Source organism: Prinia subflava, chromosome 7 (assembly GCF_021018805.1).
Source record: "Prinia subflava isolate CZ2003 ecotype Zambia chromosome 7, Cam_Psub_1.2, whole genome shotgun sequence".
Lineage (NCBI taxonomy): Eukaryota > Metazoa > Chordata > Aves > Passeriformes > Cisticolidae > Prinia > Prinia subflava.
In genome coordinates, this window is record NC_086253.1 from 686140 (window position 1) to 700310 (window position 14171).

Consider the following 14171-nt stretch of genomic DNA (forward strand, 5'->3'; position numbering starts at 1 on the left):
ACTCTGGGAGGAAAAAAAAAAAGTGGTTGTGGGGTTTTTTTTAATCAGGGATGCTGTAAAATCTCGAGTGACACTTCATCCCACAGACAGCAGCAGAGAAACCAAGCAACAATAAATATTGAAACAGTAGCACAACCTTGCAGACAGACCTCGTTTCTGCTGTTAAAAAGGAGCTGAAGTGTAATGTTAGACATCAGCAGCTATCAGTGGAGCCGCGCCGTGCTGAAAGCCGGCGAGCCGAGCTGCTTGGCATTCAGAGCTGCTGCATGTGGTAAAGTTTGCTCCTATCTTTCTTTTCTTTTTTTTTCTGAGGTTCTGGTTAAAAGAACATGCTTGACTTTTCCAGAAGGAATAGGAGGCAGCCGAGTCTTTCCCCTAATTTGGAGGCTGGGGAAGGGGGGTGTTTGCTGGAAGTACCTGAGCAGCTCAGAGGCGCGTGAAAGGACCTCCTGAGCTCGGTTTAACACTTTTGTTCACTTTCTGTGCCGCTCTTTTGTCCCCCTCAGGACACACTGGCAGTGCTGGTGCAGGACTCCTTTCTCTGCAAAAGTTCCCCTCTGTCCCACGGAGCTGGGAGAGGGAGTTTGTGCAGACTGCGATTTTAAAAGCGAGCCCGAGCCTTTTTGTTTGCTGTTTGTTACCATTCTAAACAAGATGGGATCCGGCCAGGGTTGTTATAGTAACTACTAAGATTTCCTCAAGAGAAGGGGGAAAAAATAGCAGCAGGCCCCATTCATGCCTTGCTGCAGCTCTCCATTCAGAGCTGCTTGCTGTTCGTTTGGAGGTGATTTCAGTGGTTTCAGTGATTTCAGTGATTTCAGTGATTTCAGAGGTTTCAGAGGTTTCAGAGGTTTCAGTGGTTTCAGTGATTTCAGTGGTTTCAGAGGTTTCAGTGGTTTCAGTGATTTCAGAGGTTTCAGTGGTTTCAGTGGTTTCAGTGATTTCAGAGGTTTCAGTGGTTTCAGAGGATTCTGAGGTTTCAGTGGTTTCAGAGGTTTCAGAGTTTTCAGTGGTTTCAGAGGTTTCAGTGATTTCAGTGATTTCAGAGGTTTCAGTGATTTCAGTGGTTTCAGTGGTTTCAGAGGTTTCAGAGGTTTCAGAGGTTTCAGTGGATTGATTCAGCGGTTTAAGCGGTTTCAGCGGTTTCAGTGGATTCAGTGATTTCAGTGGATTCACTGATTTCAGCGATTTCAGTGAAATCCTTCAGATTTCCCTTCCCTGTATTTCAGCCCCTGTGGTGCCCAGGGCAGCTCTGAGCTCACACTCAGGCTCACTCAGCTCTGCACACAGCAGGGACACAAAACAAATCCTTCTCCTGCTGCACACCCAGGACAGCTGGGACAAGTGTGCAGGGCAAAAAGCACAAACAGGGGGGGCTGAGGGAGGAACAGGAAGGATGGGACTGCATCACCTGGGGCTGCAATGGGACAGTGAAACCCCAAAGTGCAAATGGACCAAAACTGATCAAACTGTGAGACTTGGTGACCATTTGTCCATTTTGTGCCCATTTTGTGTCCATTTTGTGCCCATTTTGGGCCCATTTTGTGCCCATTTTGTGCCCATTTTGTGTCCACCTTGGGTGCAGCCCTGGCCAGGCTCTTGTCCTGCCCAAGGTGTGCCCTTAAAGCCTTTCAATCAATCTCTGCTTTATCCTCTGTTCCTGCCCAGCCTGTTCCAGCTCAGCCTCCCCAGGGCACCGGGTTGCTCATTCCAGCCGCAGCCCCTGAGGGTCTTGCAGGAATTCCCTGGCCGTGTGTCCCTGGTGTTGGATTTCATTCCCTGTGCCTTTCTCAGGGCCAGCTTTTCTCCTGTGGATTTCCTAAACCCTTCTGGAGGAACAGGGCCTCACACAGTTGATGTTTCAGCATCTCCAGAAAATGCCACCCCAGCTCAAAACTCCTTTTTTCTCCAGAGTCAGGAGCACTTGGCTTAACTGGGGGCTCATTTCTGTGTCAGGAATGTTGGATGGATGTGGGAAAGGATGCCCAGTGCCTGCCCTTACCCATGGAAGCATTCAGGACACGTTTGTTCTCTTAAAAATGCAACCTCTCTGCAGGAAATATCCACTCTACCACTTCCATGTTATTTTTTCTTAAGCTAAGCTTGATTTTCAAGGCAGGTTCAGCAAGTGTGGATGGGGTTTTTTGAGCCAGTCATGAAAGCTTTTATACATGAAATAATTTGCTGATTTTTGGAGCAAGGCACAGGGTTTTGGGTGGAATGGGATTGCCTGGCCTGGGAGATTTCTGGACACCAGCAGCCCCTGTTTGATACTCCAGCACCTGGAGGAGGTGATGGCTCTGGGGGTTGTGACTTTTCCAATGCTCCAAGAAAATGGGAACAGAAGAACCAAAGGAATTGCTCATACCTGCCACTAAAATATGGGCTAATGCTGGCCTTGGGTGCTGTTCCTGGAGATCTTCCCCAGCCCGGTCCCTTTTGGGGTGGGATGAAGGTGCCAGCAGGGGAGGGGGATCCAGAGCAGCTCTGGGGACCCAGGAGCTCCCTTTTGGTGACCCTCGTGAGCCCTTCCAGCTCATTCTGTGCCTTCAATCCCACCACGAGGCTGGGAACAGTGGGAGAAGGGGGGTGGGCAGCTCCTCCTGGGACCCCCAGCCCTGGAGCTGGGGTGGGCTGGCCCCAGAGGGAGCCAGGTCCAGGCCAGCATTCCCAGACACAGGGCAGGAATTGGGACATTTGTCACCCTTAGGTCAGAGTGGTGACACGGGCTGGGGGCTCTGCCTGTGAGCCCTGACACCACAGACCCCTGAGCCCACGGTTTGGCCCGGAATAGGGAGGATTTTGTCCAGAATATGGAGATTTTTGCCTGGAACATGGAGGTTTATGCCCAGAATAGGGAGGTTTTTGCCCAGAGTAGGGAGGTTCTTGCCCAGAATATGAAGGGTTTTTCCCAGGATATGGAGATTTTTGCCCAGGATATGGAGGGTTTTGCCCAATAGGGAGGTTTTTGCCCAAAGTATGGAAGGTTTTGCCCAGAATATGGAGGTTTTTGCCTGGAATAGGGGTGTTTTTGCCCAGGATATGGAGATTTTTGTCCGGAACATGGAGGGTTTTGCTCAAAGTATGGAGGATTTTGCCCAGGATGTGGAGTTTTTTTTCCCAGAACATGGAGGTTTTTAGCCAGAATATGTAGGATTTTTTCCTGGAATATGGAGGTTTTTGCCCAGAATAAGGAGGTTTTTACCCAGCATATGGGGGGTTTTTGCCCAGGATATGGAGTTTTTTGCCTGGAATAGAGGTGTTTTTGCCCAGGATATGGAGGTTTTTGCCTGGAATATGGAGGGTTTTGCCTGGAATGGGGGTGTTTTTTCCCAGGGTATGGAGGTTTTTGCTGAGGTTGTTCCTGGCTGCTGCCAAACCTCGAGTTTGCACGGACTCTGCTCTGCTGGGCAGCTGCTGATCCCTGCCAGGAGGTGGAAAACACAGAATCCACCGGGAATGAGGGGACAGAGTGGACTCGGGCACTGGGAAAGGGCCGTGGATCAAATCCCAAGCATGGGAATGGCTCTTCTGTTGTCCCCCTGTTCCTCTGTTCCCCTGTTCCCCTGTTGCAGTGTCTGCAGTGTCTGCAGGACAACAGTCACTCACTAATTGCTGCTTTCAGCTTGGGCTTCCCAGGAAACAACCGAGTCTCTTTGATGTGGGTGGGGAAGGGAGGGAAGGAATTTCCCTGCATCCCTGCATCCCTGCATCCCTGCATCCCTGGTTCCCTGCATCCCTGGTTCCCTGCATCCCTGCATCCCTGCATCCCTGCAGGGTTCCCTGGATCCCTGCATCCCTGGTTCCCTGCATCCCTGGTTCCCTGCATCCCTGCATCCCTGGTTCCCTGCATCCCTGCATCCCTGGTTCCCTGCATCCCTGGTTCCCTGCATCCCTGGTTCCCTGCATCCCTGCATCCCTGCATCCCTGGTTCCCTGCATCCCTGCATCCCTGCATCCCTGCATCCCTGCATCCCCGGTTCCCTGGTTCCCTGCATCCCTGCATCCCCGGTTCCCTGGTTCCCTGCATCCCTGCATCCCTGGTTCCCTGCATCCCTGCATCCCTGCATCCCTGCATCCCTGCATCCCTGCATCCCTGCATCCCTGCATCCCTGCATCCCTGCATCCCTGCATCCCTGCATCCCCAGTTCCCTGCATCCCTGCATCCCTGCATCCCCGGTTCCCTGCATCCCTGCATCCCTGGTTCCCTGCATCCCTGGTTCCCTGGTTCCATGCATCCCTGCATCCCTGGTTCCCTGCATCCCTGGATGAGCGCTCCTAAGGAGCTGGGGAGGCTCCCAGAGCTCTCAGAGGAGCCCCCCTCACCCCGGGCAGCTCTGGGGACAATATTCCATTTTCTGGGATGTTTCTGGAATGTTTCTGGGGTGTCCTCTGGCCCCGGTGCTGGAGAAGCTGCCCCAGGCAGGGAGCTGGGCTGAGGTGTGGATCCAGGGTGTGTCCCTGGAGGAGGGACAGCCTGCAGGAGGCTTTGGGAAGGGCTGTTTCTGCCCTGGAGGGGTTTGACACTTCAAAAAATGCCTATATTCTATGGAAATACATATTATTTCCAGAAAAAATGGTATATATTGATATGCATATACATGTCTGCTTTTATCTATTCTCTATATAATATTGCATGTGTGTAGTATCTATTATATGTGTTATATGTATTAAATATAATAGATAATATAGGAGTTAATATATATGTATTAAATATAATAGATAATATAGGAGTTAATATAATGGAATGCAAGAGAGATAATAAATATAATTAATATAATACAATATAAATAATAGTTAATATAATGCAATACATAAAATAGATAATGTAATAGAATGTAATATGATATCATATAATATGAGATGCTATGCTATGCTAGGATATGATATGATATGATATAATGTAATGTAATGTGATATAAGGTAATATAATGTAATAAATGTAATATAATGTAATGTAATATAAGGTAATATAATACAATACAATACATAATGTAATATAAAATATAAAATATAAAATATAAAATATAAAATATAAAATACAAAATAATATACAATGTATATAATTTAATATAATTTAATATAATTTAATATAATTTAATATAATTTAATATAATTTAATATAATTTAATATAATACAATATAATACAATATAATACAATATAATACAATATAATACAATATAATACAATATAACATATTATGAAATAATAATAATAATAATAATAATAATAATAATAATAATAATAATAATAATAATAATAATAATAATAATAATAATAATAATAATAATAATAATAATAATATGCACCCTGGGATAGAATTGGATGATCCTTAGGTCCTTTCCGTGCCATCCAGGGCTCCCTGGGGTGGTTTCCTGGCAGACCCCACGGTTCTGTATTGGTGATTCCTGCTGCTGTTCCCTTGCAGAGCCGCCTGAAGGAAGCGGTGCAGCTGCTGGAGGACTACAAACATGGCACTCTGCCCCCAGGAGTCACCAACAAAGAGGTCAGGGGGAAAAATGTTCATTTGTTACTGCTGAATTCCTAATTTCTCCTGTTCAATTTCTACTGCTGAATTCCTAATTTCTGCTCTTAAATTTCTACTGCTGAATTCCTAATTTCTCATGTTCAATTTTTACTTCTTCCTGCAGTTCAGTGGGGAGGATGAGGGGGGGTTCAGGAGGGCTCTGCTGAAGGACGTTGTTGGTGTTTCTGTGGTAAAATACAAACTTCTAGTACAATTAAAAGCAAAAAAAGTCCTTTTTTTTGGACTTTTGGTGGTGGTGGTCATCCCAAATAAACAGGGATGGAGGTGCTGGGGAGCTTTTCCCCCACACCCTGCAAGTCAAAAAAACTCTTTTTACTTTTTTTTCCCTGCTCACAAGCGATGATTTCTTCTCACCAAAGACAAATACAGGAGGAAAATGAAGGGAATTAAAACCTCCGTTCAGTGTGGAAAGGGGCAGCTGGTGTGGTAGGTGCTGTGCTGGGGAGAGGCACAGCTTCCATAAAAAATAAATGGGAATTGTCACAAGGCATTGGCCTGCTGCTCTCCTGATGGCACTGCCTGTTCCGAGCAGCAGCTGAGGGAGAGGGGCTGGGGAGGAGAAGGGCTGGGAAGGAGAAGGAGTTGGGAAGGAGAAAGGGAAGGAGGAGGCTGCGGGGCTGGGAAGGAGGAATGGTTGGGAAGGAGGAATGGTTGGGAAGGAGGAATGGTTGGGAAGGAGGAATGGTTGGGAAGGAGGAATGGTTGGGAAGGAGGAATGGTTGGGAAGGAGGAATGGTTGGGAAGGAGGAATGGTTGGGAAGGAGGAATGGTTGGGAAGGAGGAAGCTGCGGGACTGGGAAGGAGAAAGGCTGGGAAGGAGAAGGGCTGGGAAGGAGAAAGGGAAGGAGGAATGGTTGGGAAGGAGGAGTTGGGAAGGAGGAGTTGGGAAGGAGAAGGAGTTGGGAAGGAGAAGGAGTTGGGAAGGAGAAAGGGAAGGAGGAGGCTGCGGTGCTGGGAAGGAGAAGGGGCTGGGAAGGAGGAATGGTTGGGAAGGAGGAATGGTTGGGAAGGAGGAATGGTTGGGAAGGAGGATTTGGGAAGGAGGAGTTGGGAAGGAGGAAGCTGCAGGGCTGGGAAGGGAGGGAAGCAGGAGTGAGGCAGCAGCAGTGACTCAGTTCCATCTGCCCGAGGCAGATGACACAGGAGCCACTCTCTGTGACAAACCACGCAGACTTTTGACCTACATTTTGCAGAGTGACAAAGCCAGGCTCTTCCCAGAGTTCATTCAGAATTCCAGTGGGGGACAGCAGCAGAGGGGGCTGAGGCTGAGCAGGCTGGGAGGTTCCCAGTGGAAATCCAGCAATTCCATGACTCTACTGCCCGATTTCCCTCCTGTTCCATGGAGCCAGGCAGCCCCAGGGGCACGGGAGCACCGGGACCTGCTGCTGCAGGGTCCCTCCCCGGGCCACCAAGGCAGCTCCAGCCACCCCAGAGCTGTGGCTGTGTCCCAGTCCCTCCATCCTCACCTTTCTGCCAGCAGCTGGAACAGCATTCCTGGGACAACACCCCACAGCCTGGGATGTGCCCGTGGAATCCTGGAATGGTTTGGGATGGAAGGGACCTTGAGGCTGTCCCACCCCTGCCGTGGCAGGGGCACCTCCCACTGTCCCAGGCTGCTCCAGCCCCAGTGTCCAACCCAGCCCTGGGCACTGCCAGGGGTGGAGGTGCCTGCTCAGCCCTCGCTGTGGTTTTGTTTAATTAATGCAGTTATTAAACACTCTTGCTGCAATTCCACCCAGGCTCCTGCAGGAGCAAAACCACCCCAACCCCTCTGATGATGCCTTCACTTTTCCCTCCCCTGCATTCCCTGTGGTGCCCAGGGGCAGCTCTGAGCTCACACTCAGGCTCACTCAGCTCTGCACACAGCAGGGACACAAAACAAATCCTTCTCCTGCTGCACACCCAGGACAGCTGGGACAAGTGTGCAGGGCAAAAAGCACAAACAGGGGGGGCTGAGGGAGGAACAGGAAGGATGGGACTGCATCACCTGGGGCTGCAATGGGACAGTGAAATCCCAAAGTGCAAATGGACCAGAACTGATCAAAGGGTGAGACCTCGTGACTGTCTGTCCATTTTGTGCCCATTTTGTGCCCATTTTGGGTCCATTTTGTGTCCATTTTGGGTCCATTTTGGGTCCATTTTGTGCCCATTTTGGGTCCATTTTGGGTCCATTTTGGGTCCCCCTTGGGTGCAGCCCTGGCCAGGCTCTTGTCCTGCCCAAGGTGGATCCTAGAGGCCTTTCAATAAATCTCTGCTTTATCCTCCAGCTCTGCCCAGTCTCTGCTCCAGGTCCTAAGGCACCAAAAGCGGTGTCTGAGCGCGCCGCGCCTCAGAGCCAGTGTGAGAATCGTGCTCACCTCCTCAGGCTTTAAAAAGCAGGCTCTGGGCAGAGTTTAATGCATTAGCCTTGCACGCAGCAGCTCCCCCCTCGGAGGCAGCTCGGAGCCCTGCAGACGGCTTGTTTTGACAGAGCTCTTCAGCAGGCTGCGGGCTGCGGCTCTCTGGCGTTTGACAGAGCTCGAATCCCGCGTTCCTCGCTCCCAATCCCGCGGCTCCCGGCGGGGATGGCAGGAGCTGCAGCCTCCCAGCAGCTCAGCGCAGTCCCTGGCGCCTGCTGGGCTGGTTTCACCACATGAGGAGTGGAAAACACAGAGCCTAAAGCTATGTCACAGCAAGCAGCTCCTCCACACGCAGCTTCTTGACAGGGTTCTGGTGGAACCAGCCTTGCTCTGCTGCGTTTCCCAGGCAGATTTTTCCAAATGAGCTGGAATGGAACAGTTATGGGCTATCTAAAGATAAAAAAAACCCCTCTGAAGAGGCGTAATTGTGCTTTCAGCACTTCCCCAGGACCAGCTCTGAGCCCGTTTCTGAACGGGTGCTGGAGCACCGGGCAGCAGCCGTGCCAGCTCCTGCAGCTCTGCCCCTTCCAACCTCTCCCACCCACCCAGAGGCTCCAGTTCCTCCTCCTGAACTGGATTTCACTGCTCAGCAAAGTGGCCATTAACCCAAGGTGGGAAAAACCCATTTCTGGGGCCTCATTAGCAAAAATGAAGAATTGATCTCTTACCTGTCGATAGCTGCTGCACTGCTGAGAGCTCCTTATTGAGGGGGACTGTGGGGTTTGTTCCTACATTAGAAAGATGTTTTAAAACCAGGATTTTTTGCCTGGCTGTATCAATTATGTGGTCAGCAAAACACAGGAGAAAGAGCTGCTTGATCAGTGTTTATTCAGTGGAGCAGGGAAACACCATTTCTGCAGCTGAGCTTATTTCCTCCAGTTTTTATTGAAATATTTAAAAGCCAGGCTGGTTTTTTATTAAATATGCAGCTGAGTGTTTGTTAAAATGCCCCCAACCCCAAAAAATCTGTGCAGTGGGAATACCCACACTGTCATTAATCCCCCTCTCCAGCAGGATTTCCTAAGTTTTTCTAGAAATGAAAAGTTAACTTTGGTGATGCATCTGTCTGGGGTGGTTTTGTGCTCTCTTGGTTGTGTGGGTTAAATATTTGAGGAGGGTCAGAGAAGGTGTTTGGAGGAGAAAGCCCCTGATGGCCTTGAGGAGGTTTGGTCTCCTGGGGGTGGGAATTTGGGTGCTGGAACTCCGTGGATCCAGAAATGTTTGATGGAAACAACAGCAGTTTCTCAGCAGGGTTTAGAAGCTTTAGAAATTTAGACGTTTTTGCTGTGAAAAGCACAGGAGAGTTGTTGGGCTTGGTGGAATTCCTCTTCCCTGGCTGTGTGTGTCCTCCTGGGGCTCCTGCAGAGCCTGGGGTGGAGGCGCTGCAGCTGGGAAGGGAAAGGGGAAGGTGGGAAAAGGGACCCTGGGAAGGGAGCTGGGGAGGGAAAGGGAACGTGCAGGGTTTGTGCTGATGGGAGGAACTGCTCCAGCATTTCTGTACCACCTTCTCCAGCTCTGCAGGTGTTGCATTCATGGAATCCTGGAATGCTTTGGGATGGAAGGGACCTTAAATCCCATCCAGAGCCACCCCTGCCATGGCGGGGACATCTCCCACTGTCCCAGGCTGCTCCAGCCCCAGTGTCCAGCCTGGCCTTGGGCATTGCCAGGGATCCAGGGGCAGCCACAGCTGCTCTGGGCACCTGTGCCAGGGCCTGCCCACCCTGCCAGGGAACAATTCCTGCCCCAGATCCCATTCATCCCTGCCCTCTGGCAGTGGGAGCCATTCCCTGTGTCCTGTCCCTGCAGGCCTTGTCCCCAGTCCCTCCCCAGCTCTCCTGGAGCCCCTTCAGGGACTCTGAGGTGTCCCTGGATTTTTCCCTTCTCCAGGGGAACATTCCCAGCTCTCCCAGCCTGGCTCCAGAGCAGAGGGGCTCCAGCCCTGCAGCAGCTCCTGGCTCTGTTATTGCCCTTCTGTAAAGAGCCCTTCACTCTTTGCACTTTGTGCTCCTCATTGAACCCCGGGATCCCAGAATCCCAGACTGGTTTGGGCTGGAAGGGACCTTAAGGATCACCCCGTGCCACCCCTGCCATGGGCAGGGACAATTCCCACTCGCCCAGGGGGCTCCTTTGAGAGTCCCTGAGTATTCCTGAGGAATTCCTCAGGGACGGGCAGTGGGATGTGCTGAGGGTCCCTCCCTGTGCTGGATGTCCCTGCCCTGGGTGTCCCCATGCCAGGTCACCATGCCAAGTCCCCATACCAGGTCCCGATGCCATATCCCCATACCAGGTCCCCATACAAGTTCCCTGTGCCATGTCCCTGTGCCGTGTCCCCGTGCTGTCCCCCGTGCCATGTCCCCACACCATGTCCCCCTGTGCCATATCCCCGTGCAATGTTCCCACACCATGTCCCCTTGTGCTGTCCCCAGTGCCATGTCCCTGTGCCATGTCCCTGTGCCGTGTCCCCATGCCATGTCCCTGTGCCATGTCCCCAAGCCATGTCCCCGTGCCATGTCCCCATGTCCCATGTCCCCACGCCATGTCCCTGTGCCATGTCCCCATGCCATGTCCCCCCGTGCCATGTCCCCACGCCATGTCCCTGTGCCATGTCCCCGTGCCATGTCCCCCCATCCCATGTCCCCACGCCATGTCCCTACCCCATGTCCCCCTGTCCCATGTCCCCCCGTGCCATGTCCCCGTGCCATGTCCCCCTGTCCCATGTCCCTGTGCCATGTCCCCGTGCCAGGCCCGTTTCCGTGCCGCTCCGGGGCTGCTCCCGGGGCTGGCAGGCTGTGTCCCCACGGAGCCCCGGTGGCTGCTGCGAGTGGGAAGGTGCAAATGACACTCACGAGGGCTCTGGAGCCAATTTGCAGCAGAAGGCAGAGACTGTAACGTATCCAATTGCACTGCAGGCAGGGCAGGCAATTCCCCAAACTGCCTCCTGGAGGGAATCTCCGCTGGAGGGAAAAGGTTTCATTTGAGGGAACGGTTCCTCCCCTGACAGCAAGGGCTGTGAGATACCAGCCTGGTAAACAAGGATGAAGAGCCAGCTTGCTTAAACGCGGCCTTTTCCCCTGCTTTGGGAGTGCTGGTGCTGAGGTTTAGCCTCAAACCGAAAGGGCACAATGGTGTGGCTTTTGTCCTTTCCCCTCAGCTTCCCCCACTCATCTGTGGGGTTGATCTGTGTCCTCTGTGTGTGAGTCCCTCTGCCTCCCTGTCCAGGAGCCCAGCACAGACTGGGGGAACAGATTGGTGCTGGTGTGGCAGCACTGCTGAAAGTTGAGGCAAGCAGCACTCGGCGGCTGCCGGCTCCAGAGGGGCTGAAATCCTCAAATCCCTGCTCTTCATGGCACAGCTGCTTCTCCTGGGGGATTTCTGAGCTCCAGAAAAACCCTTTCCGAGGCTGGGGAACCTTGGATGTGCTCAGGGCACCAAAGATCAGCCTTGGAAGATTTGCAGGTGGGTGTCAGCACCGGGGAGATTTCAGGATGAACTTGAGGTTTGTTTGTCACTTCTTCCCTCAGAATACTTCAATTTCCTTAGCTGGAATTCCCTGCAGTCATTCCATGTTCGAACTGCATTTTCTTCCCTTTGCAGGCTGAATTTTGGCCTTAGAAACAGGGGTAGGAAGAGCTGCTGAGTTCCTGGTTTGGTGTCAGTGCCCCAAATAGTGACCAGCAGCAGCCCAGGACGCTGGCGGGCTGCTGGAAACGGGATCAAAGCCCTGATTGCCCTCACTTGTAGCTCCTGCCACTCTACCCTAAAAATGTGGCACCTAAAGCAGCAGCAGGGTGCAGTGCCAGGAATGCAGGGGTGAAGGTTCCTCACTCCCATGTCCCTGCCCTGTGTCCCTGGGCTGGCACCTGGGCTGGTACCTGGGCTGGCACCTGGGCTGTGTCCCTGGGCTGGCACCTGGGCTGTGTCCCTGGGCTGGTACCTGGGCTGTCCCCTGGGCTGTGTCCCTGCCCTGTATCCCTGCCCTGTGTCCCTGGGCTGGCACCTGGACTGTCCCCTGGGCTGGGTCCCTGCCCTGTGTCCCTGGGCTGGTACCTGGGCTGGCACCTGGGCTGTCCCCTGGGCTTTCCCCTGGGCTGTCCCCTGGGCTTTCCCCTGGGCTGTCCCCTGGGCTGTCCCCTGGGCTTTCCCCTGGGCTCCCACGGGCACTGCTGCCAGCAGAGAGAGGCAAAGAGCCGCACACGGCAGCAGGGGGAGGCTCTGTGGGGGGAGCTCTGCCTTTCCCGTGCCAGCTTTGGGGTCCTGGTGCCCACGGGAGGTTTCAGGGTGGGGCTGGTTCCTGACCCGCACCCCTGGGCCGGGGTGCCGCCGTTCCATCGTTCCCCAGTTCGGATGGGAGCTGGCACGGCGGCGCTCCGTGCCCACGCCGTGGGAAGGGGAGGTGTGAAGCCCTGGCAGCAGTGCCACGGCTCTGCCTCCTTCTCCCGGCCATGTGTTCCCACCTCGGAGCCTGGCGCTGGCACAGCTGGCTGCTCCAGGGAGCTGAGCCTAATAAAAGCTCCAGCTCCTTTCCCCCTCCCCTAAAGGCTGCAGGTCCTGGCTCTGCTTCCCCTGCTCTCCCTGCCGGCTCTGCCGTGCCAGGGGTGGGATCAGGGCTGGGGTCCCCAACAGGAACCAGCCCGAGCTGCTGAACCTGGCGGGGAGGCTGGAAATCAACCCAGGGAGTATAGAACGGGCAATAAACACCCTGAGCCGCGGGTCCTGGCTGACTAAACCCCTGTAGCTATCAGACCCCGGCTTTGGGATTTCTGATGCACGTCCCCCTGTTTGCTGCAGGATCGTAGGCTGGAGAGGGCCGGGGGAGGTCACCCGGCCCAGCACAGCTCCCCGGAACCCTGCCTGTCCATCTCAGTGGGTGTTCACTGCACCCCCTGCCAAAATGCAGGAATTCACCTGCACCTCCTGTCAAAATGCAGGAATTCACCTGCACCCCCTGTCAAAATGCGGGAATTCACCTGCACCTCCTGTCAAAATGCAGGAATTTACCTGCACCCTGCCAAAATGCAGGAATTTACCTGCACTTCCTGTCAAAATGCAGGGATTCACCTGCACCTCCTGTCAAAATGCAGGAATTTACCTGCACTTCCTGTCAAAATGCAGGAATTCACCTGCACCCCCTGTCAAAATGCAGGAATTCACCTGCACCCCCTCCAAAATGCAGGAATTTACCTGCACCCCCTGCCAAAATGCAGGGATTTGCCTGCACCCCCTCCAAAATGCAGGAATTCACCTGCACTTCCTGACAAAATGCAGGAATTTACCCGCACCCTGTCAAAATGCAGGAACACCAATTTGTGGGCAGTCCGGAGCGCCGACCCAGCTCGCTCACTGATTTTGCACCTTCAGCTTCACCCCTCAGCATCAGGGGGAGAATAAAAAAGGGGAAAAAAACTCGGAAGCAGCCGCAGGCGAGTGCCGGGGTCCCTCGCAGACAGACAGACAGACAGACAGACCCCGCTGTTCCCCCGCCAGCCCCGCCTGCCAGCGCTGTGCCGTGTCACTTGTGCCTTCTCACTCCTCAGCCTCTCCGAGTGCACTTTTGGCAACTTGCTGCTTGGAAACTGTTTCATTTCTCCCCCGTGAGGCTCGGCGAGGTGAAAAGAGGCTCCCGCCCTAATGGGCGCGTATTTATCGCTGTGTTCCTGCCTCAATCAGGTTAGCAGCGGGGAGAGCCGCTCACGCTGCCGCAGACACAGCAGAGGACAATGAATCCATCAGGGACTAAAGAGCCTCCCTTTTGGGGAGTAATGGCTTTTCCTGGCAGTGTTGATGAAGAGCGAAGAGGCCCATTTGCAGTAAACTGTAATTTCTCCCCGCTCCGGTCTCCCGCAGGACGCGATGGAGCCGGGATGTGTCCTTGTCCTGCTGCTCCCTTTAGGAAAGTGCCCCTTGGCCGGGCCCAGGGCTGGCCCGGGGTTTCTGTCCTCTCTTCTCGGTGTCACTGACACCAGTGGGGTTCGGGCATCGTTTCAGAGCACAAGGGCACGGAGGGAGCTGTAAATGCCCCTGCTGATCCCGGGTGCTGCTCCTGCTGCTCCTCCTCAGTCACAAACCCGCTCTGGTCCATCCCCACAGCCCGGGAATTCGGGAGTCATCCCGAGCCACCGCCGGGTCACGGAGCAGGTGACATGTGCCAGCCTGGCGTGGCTAAAATGAGATGGAACAGATCTGATCTGGAGCAGCCCGGGCTGGGTTAGGGCGCCCCGGGCAG

The 14171-nt window shown here is 53.3% G+C and overlaps 1 protein-coding gene across 2 annotated transcripts in view; it reads left to right on the forward strand.

Annotated features, from left to right (window-relative positions):
* The window catches only part of SFXN5 (sideroflexin 5), a 93718-nt gene that overhangs the window by 13643 nt on the left and 65904 nt on the right, over positions 1-14171 (forward strand). For both annotated transcript variants that reach the window (XM_063401241.1, XM_063401243.1), the window contains exon 3: positions 5430-5507. In XM_063401241.1, the coding sequence (XP_063257311.1) occupies positions 5430-5507 (78 nt within the window). The remainder of the gene's footprint in view (positions 1-5429; positions 5508-14171) is intronic.